Raw genomic sequence first — 12,604 nt, 5'->3', positions numbered from 1 at the left:
TCACATTATGAATTTGAATCTATACTTCACTGGATGTTTGAATCTTGGTGAATTTGTGAAATAATTTGTGAATTTCTGCTGTAATTTTGTTTATATATGTGTACTTTGTGAAATAATTAGTGAATTTGTGCTGTGATTCTGTCAATTTAAAATTTTCCTTCAATTTTTGTTCTACTGGGAATTATGCTAATGATTCCGTACAAGGGAAGTCCAGGTTAGTTTATGACTTCATTCTCCATGTCAATTAAATGGAGTACTTTGTCACTATGAAACTGTTTAATGAGTTTCTCAAGTGGTTTTGAAGGTGCGTTTTCTGCAATGATGTGCTATTCCACTCATTCTTTTTACATCACCCCTTTTATTGTGTTGATTTTGGATATAAGAATATAAATTTTTTATGAAAAGAAAATTTAAAAGATTTTTGATATGTTTATCTTTATAATTAATTTACTTTATTTAAAGATTTTTTTATCTCAGGAAAAATATCTCTGCATATTTGCAGAATTGTATATAACATAGTTCAACTGGTCAACGAAGATAGTTCTTTGGTAGAGTTTTTATTATTTTGACTACTAATTATACTGTTATCTTCTTATGTGGGATTATTTCTTTTGTGATTTTGTTCATGTTCATTTTAAATCGTTATCCACTTTGGTTCTAATCGCAGATGTTGGCATGTTGCAATTTATATATGTTAATGTTGCAATGGTATACTCAGATTTTTCAATAGGTGCTTCATATATGGTTTGCTTACTTTTTTCATTTTTTTTAATGCAGGTCCTTTAAGATTGATAACAGCAAGTACACACAAAAAAAAATCAGAAGCATATAAGAATCAAAGAAAATCAGTAAGCCAATCATAAAACCAATCCACAACAATCAGTAATGAGTAATGACAACATCACTGATAGAATATCAGAAAAAATGAAAAATCAGTAAACCACAAATCAGAATCAAGATTCAAGAACATCATCAACAATCCTAAACCAATCAATGATAATACCAATCCACAATAATGATAATAAGTCAACAACAATTGAAAAATCACAGAGGTGAGGGACTGGAGGGTTACTGGGCAGCAGAACTCGATAATACCAATCCACAATGATGACAATAAGTCAATAACAATTGAAGAAGAAAAATGAAAAATCAGAGAGGTGAGGAACTAGAGGGTTACTGGGAAGCAGAACTCGAGAAGAGGTGGAGCGTCGACGAACTACTGCCAAGGAGTCGTGGAACTGTAGAGAAGAGTAGGAGCACGGTGGAATAGAGCCGGCGCGGCAGAACAGCGGCTGTGGGACAGAGGAAGGAAGTGAGACGAGTTGTAGTGGGAACGGTGCCTTCAAGCAGTGGCGGAGACGACCGTGGTGGGGAAGGCGGCTTTGACAGCTGCGATGGGCGGTGACACGGCGGTGGCTGGACGGAGCAAGTGTGGCAGTGACGAAGGAGCTCGAACCTCAGAGATGCTGCTGCCTGCTGAGTTACCGTTTTGGCTGGGTTCCTTTTCTTTTTCCTTTTTTTTTTTAAGGAATGAAAAGTTGAAAAGAGTGTTGTTTTGGTCCAAAATACAAAAACTGGCCTGATTCACATGGTCTTATACGTTTTCTCGATTGCTTGGATTCAAAGGCATTTATTCTTTTTTATTTTCTATTATACGACATTAAATCAATTGTTGTTGACTTATTGTCATTATTGTGGTTTACTGAATTTTCATTTTTTCTGATATTCTGTCAATGATGTTGTCATTACTCATTAGTGATTGTTGTGGAATGATTTATTGGCTTACTGATTTTCTTTGATTATTACATGGTTCTGATCTGTTAATTTTTTTGGTTGTGTACTAACTGTTATCCTTGAGATTATTGGGTTGCTGTAATATTGTTAATTGTTATTGGGTTGCTAGTAATTTTTAAGTATGAATGAGAGTATTAATCAAAAAGCATCTAGGGATAATAATGCATCTATTAAGAATAATTTGGCTTCTAATCTCTTGTTAGGTTGTTGTTTGTCCAATTGTTGATTTGAATAATTATTCTGATCTAAATTCATGTTATTGATCTTGTTAATTTAGTAATTTGATAAATTGTTGTTGAAGTGCTCTGTGATTGTTAGGTTGCTGTATTTTTATCTAATTGTTAATTTGAACAATTATTCTATCTTAGTTCATGTTCTTGATCTTGTCTAATAATTTGATAAATTGTTTTTGAGGTGTTGTTCTTTGATCCTGTGATTGCTAGGTGGCTGTATTTTTGCCAATTATTAATTTGAATAATTATTCTGATTTGAGTTCATGTTCTTGAATTTGTTAATTTGATAAATTACTGTTATTGTGGTGCTATTTTTGATCTTGTGATTGTTAATTTGTATAATTGTTATTTTTAATGAGACATTGTGATTGATGTAATACTTTTAATTTGAATTATATTTTAAAATTTATATTAGACTATAATTATGTTTTAGTGTGTTTATTTATATTTTATTTATTACTATAATATGATTTTTTCAATTGAACCAATTAACTAATAATCAACGCAGTTTGATGATCGGTTCGGTTTTCTAAATCTTGATCTTTAAACATCATTTTTGAACTAATTGACATGAAATATATAAGCATGGTTCTGAAAACCAATTTGAATCGGTTGATCGAACCGTGAGCCGATCGCAAATTTGGTTAGGTCCATAGTAAAAAACCATCAAGCTGAAAAATCAATTTGAGAATTGGAATATCAATCGAGAACTAGTGAGTCAATTGAATCGGGACCCCGATCGGTTTTGAAGCTAGAACCAAAATAACGTCGTTTTGTTCCATCTTCCATTCCCCCCATCTAGCTGCAAGTCCCCATCGTCATCAGCCTCTCCTTTCCGTCCTTGTCATCTTCTTCCCGTCCTTGTCATCTTCGGCTTCCATACCATTTATGCCGTCGTCCTAAGAACGCTGACACTTGTTTGCTTACGAATGACGCAAAAGTTTAAAAGCTACCATTTTTTGTCGTAGCTGCCGGTCACCTCTCTTCGCATCACTCTCATTACTTCCTAGGTTTGTTTTCCTCTCTCTCTCTCTCTCTCTCTCTCTCTCATCCACCAACATATCAATATATATTGACATAATCACCATTCACCATGTTTCACGAGTCAACAATCTCGCGTTGACTCCAACAAGATGGCGCTGCACGCCCTCACCCTACTACTGTGCACCTTCACACTCTCACTCTCCTTTGCTGTAGCTTCGTCCCACATGGCTTCTTCTTCTTCTTCCTCTTGTTCCGTTGTCACGCCATCCACTCCTCTTGTTTCCTTCCTCGAACAGCTCCAAGAAACGGCGCTCCAAACCTTCGGGGATTCCAACTTCGATCCCAAAACCTACGTTGACTTGCCCCTCAAGTTCACCCTCTCCGAGACACACCAAGCATTCCAGAACCTTCCAAGACTGAGTTCCAACGGGACCGTTTCTGCGGAGGTGCTGAAAGGATTCATCAATAGGTACTTTAAGGGCGCAGGGGATGATCTGGTGTGCTGGCAGCCACATGATTTCGTTGCAGAGCCAGAAGGGTTCTTGACGAAGGTGAAGCACCCGGAGGTGAGGGCGTGGGCTTTGAAGGTTCATTCGCTTTGGAGAAACTTGAGTCGCAAGGTATCCCGTGAAGTCGAAAAGAACCCGCAGCTGCACACTCTGCTTCCCCTGCCGAATCCTGTTGTTATTCCTGGTTCACGCTTTCGTGAGGTCTATTATTGGGACTCCTATTGGGTCATTCGGTTCGTTCTTCTACTATTTCTCTTTCTCTTTCTCTTTCTCTTTTCAGAGCATTATAAGGAATAATGATGCATTCATTTTTGAGTGGTGCAGGGGCTTGCTGGTGAGTAAAATGCATAAGACTGCTACTGCTATTGTGATGAATCTTGTTTCTTTGATAGAAAAATATGGATTTGTGCTCAATGGGGCTAGACAGTACTACACTAACAGGAGGTAACCACATTTTCCATTCCTACAAAGATCTAGATCTAGGAAAAAGGATAGGTAAAGGCACATTAATTTCTTTTAAACAAATAGCTTCCTAAAAGAACCACCCATATGATTGGACTTTCTAAATTTGTCATCATTTTTGTTGACTGGTCTAAGTCTAAACTTGGACTCTGCCTTTTGCTTTTGCTGAATAAAAATGTTTGGATATATTACGTGCATGAAATTATGGATGTTAAGTTAAATAAGGCAACTTTATGTTATTGACTCCCAAAGTTTCGGTTCACTGAATTATATTATATGCTATCATTTTTTGCGATCTTGCATTAACTTCACTAATAAGCTGCAAAAGGATAGTGTACTATGAGTTCTGTTATAATAATTTTGCCTGCATATAATGTCATTCTCATTACTACACCGTATGTAATAAAAGAATTTGTTATTATAATTCTTGCTCTTACAAACGAGAATAGAAACTATAACCTTGAATATGATTTTACAGTCAGCCTCCTCTTTTAAGCTCTATGCTTTATGAGATATACCGCAGCACTGGTGACATTGAGTTAGTTAAAAGATGTTTACCTGCACTGCTTAAGGAGCATGCCTTTTGGAATTCAGGTATTAAACCACAAAATTTCACCTTATATTTATCGACTATGCTTGTAGAATACTTTTATGTGTTTGCCTCTTAGTCTTACCCAAGTGTAATGGCTTTACCTTATATTTTATCTTTAAGATATACATAGAGTGACCATTGTGGATGCTCAAGGACACTCCCATAACTTGAATCGCTATCAGGCAATGTGGAACAAACCCAGGCCAGAGTCGTCCACAATGGTGTGTGTGCTTTGTTAACTACTGTGGTATTGATGCAGTGGTATTTCATTCAAACTTGTAATTTTGGGTAACAAATTCCATGGCACAGGACAAGAAATCTGCTTCCAAGTTCTTAAATATTTCAGAAAAGCAGCATTTTTACTGTGATATTGCCTCGGCTGCTGAATCAGGATGGGATTTCAGCACAAGATGGATGAGGTACTATATTACATAAAATTAAGATTTTTTGCAAAAAGGGGGAAAAACACAACTTTAAGTTCTTACCGACGTATTTATGTTTTTGATGAAACCATGTTGTGTTAATACAGAGTTCCACCTGACTACAGTACACTAGCTACAACATCTGTAATACCTGTTGATTTGAATGCATATCTGCTTGGGGTATGTCTTAGACCAATTGACTAGAAAAACCTGAAATCAGAGTTCGAAACCTCATTTAATTCTGATGAATATTGATCCAGATGGAAATTAATATTGCCTTCTTTGCAAAAGCTATTGGAGACGAAACCACTGTGAAACACTTCATGGAACTTTCTGATGCTAGAAAGAAGGCAATAAATTCTGTTTTCTGGAGTCCAAGCAAGAAGCAATGGCTCGATTACTGGCTCAACAGTGGCACATGTGAGGTATTTCCTATTGCTCCTTGTAGAAATCCGCCATAAAGAGGGATATCATAGCCTTCTGCTGCTGCATTGCTAATCTCTTCGACACTCTTAGGTGGCTCATGTTTGGGAAGCTAAGCATCAGAATAAAAATGTATTTGCTTCCAATTTTGTTCCTTTGTGGATGGAGCCATTTTACTCAGGTATTCTTGATATGATATCTTCATCAAATAACAAGTAAATATAATTGCATGATTGGTTATCCTAATCATTGTGGTATCAATCCCTTGTTAATTTTGAACTAGCAAGCCTGAACTTTTTAGAATCAAACATGCATGCGGACAGTTAGTAACTTAGGATTAACTAATACAAGAGTAAGCCTTACAGTTAAACCCATCTGTAACTTCTTATAGTTATCCCTCCAAAAGCGTGTTATGTATTAGGGGAGTATTTTTGGGGAGGAAGTAGTGCATGAGAGTGTATGATACTGGAACTCTCAGAGGCACAATCAGGATACCATATTTCAAAGCTTTACATTTTTTGTTCAATTTATTTCGGTAGAATTTCCTGTCTTGTAAGTTGAAAATTTGGTATATTTTATATTTCATTAGATGGTTCGCTTGTGGGTAACGTTGTTCATGCTCTCAAAACTTCTGGCCTGATTCGTGCTGCTGGAATTGCAACTTCTTTGACTGATTCAGGACAACAGTGGTAAGTAATAAACAATTTGGATTTGAGATATATTCTTGTACATCAAATTGACATGCATTTACCATCCAATAATACAATAATGTCTATAAGCTAAGTGTTTTTAGTGACTCATTTGAAACGTAATAGGGACTTTCCAAATGGTTGGGCTCCACTTCAACACATGCTAGCAGAAGGCCTGGTAAAATCAGGGTCAAAAGAAGCAAGGTTGTTGGCTGAGGAAATTGCTATCAAATGGATTAGAAGCAATTATGTTAGTTACAAGAAAACAGGGGTAATGCATGAAAAGCTTGACGTGGAGAAGTGTGGAGAATATGGAGGCGGGGGTGAATATGCACCCCAGGTATGTCCTAATTAATATAGCTGGCTTATAAAATCACAAATTGAAGTTGCTTTTCACAAACACTTTTTCATGATCTGTTCCATGTGAATTTGACTATGTATTGGTTGGTAACTGTGTTGCAAATGCAGACTGGATTTGGTTGGTCTAACGGGGTTGTGTTGGCATTCTTGGAGGAGTTTGGTTGGCCTCAAGATCGGAGTATAGATTGCTGATATGTGTGTTCAGATTCAAAGTTTGAACAAGCCTTGAGCCTGGTATTGTTTAGAGGATGACGTGCTTAAATAAGGAAGTGTTGAGCACTTTTTCTTGCATCAATAATTTTCCTTGTGTGTAAGAGACTTGCTAAATGATTCCAATAATAGTTTACCCTTCATGTTTCTGCTTTACTAAGCATTTTAGAGAAGCCAAACCAGGTGTTCTAGTAGTGGCTAATTTAGTGAGTGGATGGGTGAGTGTATTTGTGTGACCAAAAAAAAAAAAAGAACATAAGCGAGACTATCTTTAAGCATCATTTTGGAACTAATCGACATGAAATATATAAGCATGGTTTTGAAAACCAATTTGAATCAGTTGGTCGAACCGTGAATCGATAGCAAATTTGGTTAGGTCCATAGTTAAAATTACTATATATATATACTAAAAATCTTTTTTCTAAAATTAAATAATTATATCCCTAATAACATTCTATAAATGATTAGAATGAGATAAGAGTTCTTACCCTTTACTACTGGAGCTGCAAGTGTTGATGAGGGAAAGAACATTACGGAAACCAAAAACAAGAATATTGCAAAGAAAATTGGCTTCATCTTATGATATGATATGATTATTATGAAATACTTATTTCTAAGTGAAGATGAGACTACACTTCACTTTTCCTTATGCATGGCGATATATATTATTATCATGTATTTATAGTCTTAGAAGATTGAAGGGTATTCAAGCAGATATGTTTTGCAATTTTATCTTGCATATTAGTACCGCATGCGTCCTACTCATTTAGACTAAGTACATTATCACAATTTTGATAACCCTTCATGGTCAAGTCGTCACAAGCAACATTATATATTTTATGTTAGCCCTTCGTTATTAACTCAAACGATAATATTAGACAGCTAATTAGGAGTGCAGTCAATTGCAGTTAATTAGTTAAAAAATAAGTCAGTTATATAAAAAAAAAAACTTCTACTACTCTAATTTTTTGAATTTTAAAACTAGAAATAAAATGAGATTGATTGAGTTGACATATATTGTAGTTGATTTTCTAAATTTTTCTAATTCAAATTGTTCGAAAAGTTGAATTGGTCATTCATAATTTTTTGTTTGAATAAATTTGTTTCTTATCTTTTAAATTAATAATGTATATCTAAATTAGTCTATTATTTTTTAAAATGTCAAACAATTTGATCTATTAACCATTTTATATGTTTTTTAAGAAAAATTTAAGACTTTATGACTTTTTAAAAAATATTAGAGATTAATTTATTTAATTATTTTTTTTTATTCGTTTAATGTTGATGATAATTAATTATAATAAAAATATATAAAAAATACATAAAATTAACCACATAACATCTTTTTTTGGTTTTCAATCTTCATTTCCATTTCTCCCCTTTTTATATTATATACTCCTCATTTAGCACTATTATAATTTACTAGTGCTTGGTTTAAGTTTAAAGCACAAAACACAACAGGAGCGGCAACAAAAAAAAAAGGACAAAACAGCTCCGGCTCCGTTTTGATTGTGATATACCAAAATTTTTTTTAAGAACTTAGTTTTGCCATGATTTGATCAATTTTGCCAATTATACATTTTTTGAGATTGGTGTATTTCTGTAGATTTTAAATAGTGTTATTCATGTTTTTAATTTTGACAATTGAGTTGTTTATGAAATATCGTTCATTATTATTGCAAATAATTTAAGATCACTTTTGAGAAGTGTATGAAGCAGATTATTTACTGTATTTAAAGTTGTATTAACTAAATTGGTTAATTTATTATTTTGGTAAAGAGTACAAAAGATAATGAAATCACTTAATAAAATTAAGTTCTATTATGATTAGTTATAGAAAATATATATCTAACATATCAGTTGAGATTAATTTTGTTAAAAAAGAGTCTTGGGCAGAGTCTTAGAGTCTTAAATATATATGAGCAGAGTCTCTATGTGTGCAAACTCAACAGCATTGTTAATAATTTAATATGTTCATTTTTTAAATAGCAATTACATAATATTCTAGCATTTTAAATTTTCCTTTTTTTGTTTTTTAAACAGATTTTGTTTATGTTCATCCACCAAGATCACTTCAGGCCATATTAAAATTGTAAAATTATTACTTGTCTATTATAATCAATCTTTTTGTGCTAACAATTTTATTAAAATTATGCATAAATAGTGACTATCTTAATAATATAATGAGTATTATATTGTTATTAATTGATGAGATAAAAAATTATTTAACTTTAAATTTATACTTTGACAAAATTTAAGATTTTAGTTGATGTAATATTTTAAATTGGGATCATAATTTAAAGTTTATATTAGACTTTAATTTGTTTTTAATGTGTTTATTTATATTTTATTTATTATTTTATTATAAAATAATTATTTCAATTGAATTAATCAATTGGATCAATAAATTAATTAATCAATAATTAGAACAGTTTAATTATCTGTCCGATTTTTAGAACCTTGTATAGTAGTATCTTCTTGACTGAGTACTACCTGAAGGAATAATAAAATAAGAATAAAGCTTTACATTCAAACAAAATACTTATCCAAGTCTATCTAAGTTGTTATAACAACTTTTTAAATCACGCGCTCATTCTCCTTCTCCTTCTCCTCGTCTTTTTTTCTTCTTCTTCTTCAAAATTCGCGCAAGTTCTTCTCATCCTTCTTCTTCTCTTTCTCTTTCTTCTTCTTCTTCTTCTTCCAAATTTGCACAGGCAGATTTTTTTTTCAATGTTGCATCTTCTACTTTTTCTTTTTTGTTATCGTCATCACCAATAATACCAACATTTTGCGAGCATTTTTATTAGTTCTGATTTTTTTTTGCTACCATCATTAAATAATTTCAGTTCATTTCTTAATTTATTTCGATCATTTTTGTGTTAATTAAGATTCACTTGATGCTGCTGATAAGTATTGACCAAATTTTTTATTTCTTAAGTAATTTCGGTTTATTTCTTAGTTTAATTGATGATATTCATTTGGATTTAAAAATAAATTCGATGTATTTTTGTTAATGATGGAGTCTTCTTTTTAGCAAAAAAGAATAAAATTATTTATTATCATTTTATTCAATTGTATTAGATTTTATTCAATTCCGTTCAATTTGTCTTGAAAATCATTTCAAGTATTGAAACAAATTATTCATCGACAACACACATGGACTGCAAATGAATCAAAAATATTATTAAAGCAAAACCATAGTATAATACCAAATGAATCGAATACCATATATGAATCTCACCCAACCATATTCTGAATTTCACAAATTTCAAGCTTGCTTGAAATAAAAATTGGGAATAAATATGTAGAAAACTGCTACCAAATTAAATGACTTGTCAATAATATTAGTTTTTGCGCAAAAAATTATACACTAATAATAACTATAATTATAATTAATATTAATAATCAAGATTTTATCTCTCAACTGCTTGTTTCTTACTCTTCAAGTGATACGTGGTTTTAATTGGAGTATAAAATGAGAGAATAGGTAAGTAATCTTACTTTGCCGTCGTCATAATATAAAACTAATTATTGTTTTATAAATATTATTCTTTTCTTTATTTTTATTAGATACTTATGTTATTTTTTATATAAATTCGAATTCAGAAATATCTGTATCTAAAATAAACCGAAAATATTATCAAAACAAAATTATTGTGTAATACTAAATGAATCGAATATTTGTTTATTATATAAATTCGAATTCAAAAATACTTACGTCTAGAATGAACCGAAAATATTATCAAAATAAAATCACTGTATAATATTAAATGAACCAAACATTATCCATTATATAAATTCAAATTCAATTCAAAATGTTGGTTTTTGTTAACAAAATATTGGTTGTTGTTGGTGATTACGATAGCGAAAGAGAAAGAGGAGGAGGAGGAGAATGAGGAAAAAGAACTCGCGTGCGCGAATTTAAAAGAAGGAGGAGGAGAAAAAGAAAAAATAGAAGGAGAAGATGAAGACGAAAAAATTGTATTAAAATGCGCCTGTGATACAGGCTAGTGTGATACACTCTGGTGTGATAAAAATAATTTTTTATTGAATTTAGACCAACTTAATTAAATTTAGATACAAAAATATTTCAATTTGTAATTGAGCTGATAAAATAATCAACAACCGGTGGTGTTAGTTTAAAGGATTATTTTGTTTAATTATGGTGCAGTGATTTTCAAGTTGACTTGATTATATGGATGAAAACTCGTTTAGACAAATTATTCTCCTTTAAATTTAAACAGTACACAAATTGAGACAAAACTTATAATTTATTGGAGACGCCATAAATTTAAAAAATGGGAGTGGGAAGGAAAGAAAATACATTAAAGGGAATATAACGATGGTGATTGATATATTCTTTTCGTTTTAAAATAATTTTCCAAAACTAAAGAACATATGTATTGAGAAAAATAATAAAATATTTTTTTAATGTTTGAGATTATATAGTAAAAAAAGTTATTAATTGATATATATACAGAGAGAGGGAAGGAGGGGGGAGTGGAGAGGAGATAAAAAAATTAAGGTGTATTATTTATTATACTTTATAAATGATTAAATACAAGTATTTAAAGTATTTATAAGATAAAAGTACAAACTTAAAATTTAATTTAAGTTTAAAGAAATTATTTGGTGTTTATGAAATTTATGTTTAATTTATATAAAAGTAGAGATAAAATAAGATAAAGTTCATTTTTTTTAATTCTATGAGTAAAATTTAAATGTCATAGAAGAGATTTAAGTTTTTAACAAGCAAAATTTAAATATATAAAAATATTATATGGTTAATAAAATTTATTATTTTTTGTTAAATTAATATTTTAAATAATAAAAATAAAATATTTAAAGTGTTAGTTAATATTGATATAAATAATTTTAATAAATATAATTAATTTTAATATATTTTTTAAACTCAATTAACAATATAAGCTTTAAATTTATTTAAAATAACAAAATAAAAAAATTATAAAAATTGATGAAATAGAATCTTTTAATAGACAAATCATGTCATGCTCATTGCTCAATCAATATTAATCAATTAAATGAATTAATTATATGATTTTCACAAGCATTCAAGTTAACATTTTGATAACTTCAACCGTGAATAATAAGAATAATTGGTTCTCTTTAATTTTGCTGCAGATTTCTAGCTTTGCACAAATTTACATAAAGTAGTCTTCTTATTTTACCAATTTAAAAATAAAATTTTGGAACAAATCTTAATTTATTATTGTAGATTAATTAAACATTAAAAAAAACAAAACTTTTATTTCCCTTGAAAATAAAACCTCAAAACACACACACATATATAATTTTGATGTATTATCTATGTAAAATTGTTTTACATCGCATCCAATTATATATAATACCACATTAATAAAAATAACTATTTTTTTACATTAAACATAAATAGCCATTTAAATATGTAAAACTCATCAAAATGGAAAAACTGAAAACTAACACAAAGTAAGTGTTACATATTATTCTATATATAGAAAATGGAAGGAGTTTATTATGCGACCTTTAATTAATGAAAAAGTATATGATACTAATATATAATCTGTCAATTTATTGCTAATAATAATTATTATTATATTTTAAACATATATATAAAGAGATACATTTAAAAAATACATCTATAAAAATATTTTTATTAAAAATAACTATTAAAAAAATATTTTTATTAAAAATATTTTCATTAATTAATTAAGGCTTTATTAGGTGGAGATCAGCGCAGATAGGCGTGTAATCATCATTGCATCCTCTATCTGGCAACAGGTTTAGGAGGAGGTTTTCTACTTTTTAGACGTGGACGATGAGGAGTAATATGAAGAGGACTAGGAGGAGGTGGATATGCTGGTCTATGGTATGAATTTTTTCCAATATAAGCTGCTGCTTCTCTGTATTCATCACCTCCTGCATAATA

The 12,604-nt window shown here is 30.7% G+C and overlaps 1 protein-coding gene across 2 annotated transcripts; it reads left to right on the top strand.

Annotated features, from left to right (window-relative positions):
• The first annotated feature begins 2,802 nt into the window (after positions 1-2,802).
• LOC107486508 (probable trehalase) lies at positions 2,803-7,017 on the top strand. Of its 2 annotated transcripts, XM_016107061.3 has the most exons (12): positions 2,803-3,037; positions 3,225-3,753; positions 3,845-3,964; positions 4,461-4,576; positions 4,695-4,795; positions 4,884-4,993; positions 5,104-5,176; positions 5,257-5,421; positions 5,513-5,600; positions 6,009-6,108; positions 6,235-6,448; positions 6,577-7,017. In XM_016107061.3, the coding sequence occupies exons 2-12, from the start codon at positions 3,236-3,238 to the stop codon at positions 6,658-6,660; spliced, it is 1,689 nt and encodes a 562-aa protein (XP_015962547.1). In that variant the 5' UTR covers positions 2,803-3,037; positions 3,225-3,235; the 3' UTR covers positions 6,661-7,017. The 2 variants fall into 2 exon arrangements, with proteins under 2 accessions (XP_015962547.1, XP_015962546.1); XM_016107060.3 differs by lacking the exon at positions 2,803-3,037 and having other exon boundaries at positions 3,064-3,753.
• The last annotated feature ends 5,587 nt before the right edge of the window (positions 7,018-12,604 follow it).

The sequence above is a fragment of the Arachis duranensis genome, chromosome 4 (genome assembly GCF_000817695.3).
Source record: "Arachis duranensis cultivar V14167 chromosome 4, aradu.V14167.gnm2.J7QH, whole genome shotgun sequence".
In the NCBI taxonomy this organism is placed as follows: domain Eukaryota; kingdom Viridiplantae; phylum Streptophyta; class Magnoliopsida; order Fabales; family Fabaceae; genus Arachis; species Arachis duranensis.
The sequence above is the reverse complement of the archived record's forward strand: the minus strand, read 5'-3'. Positions and strand labels throughout refer to the sequence as shown.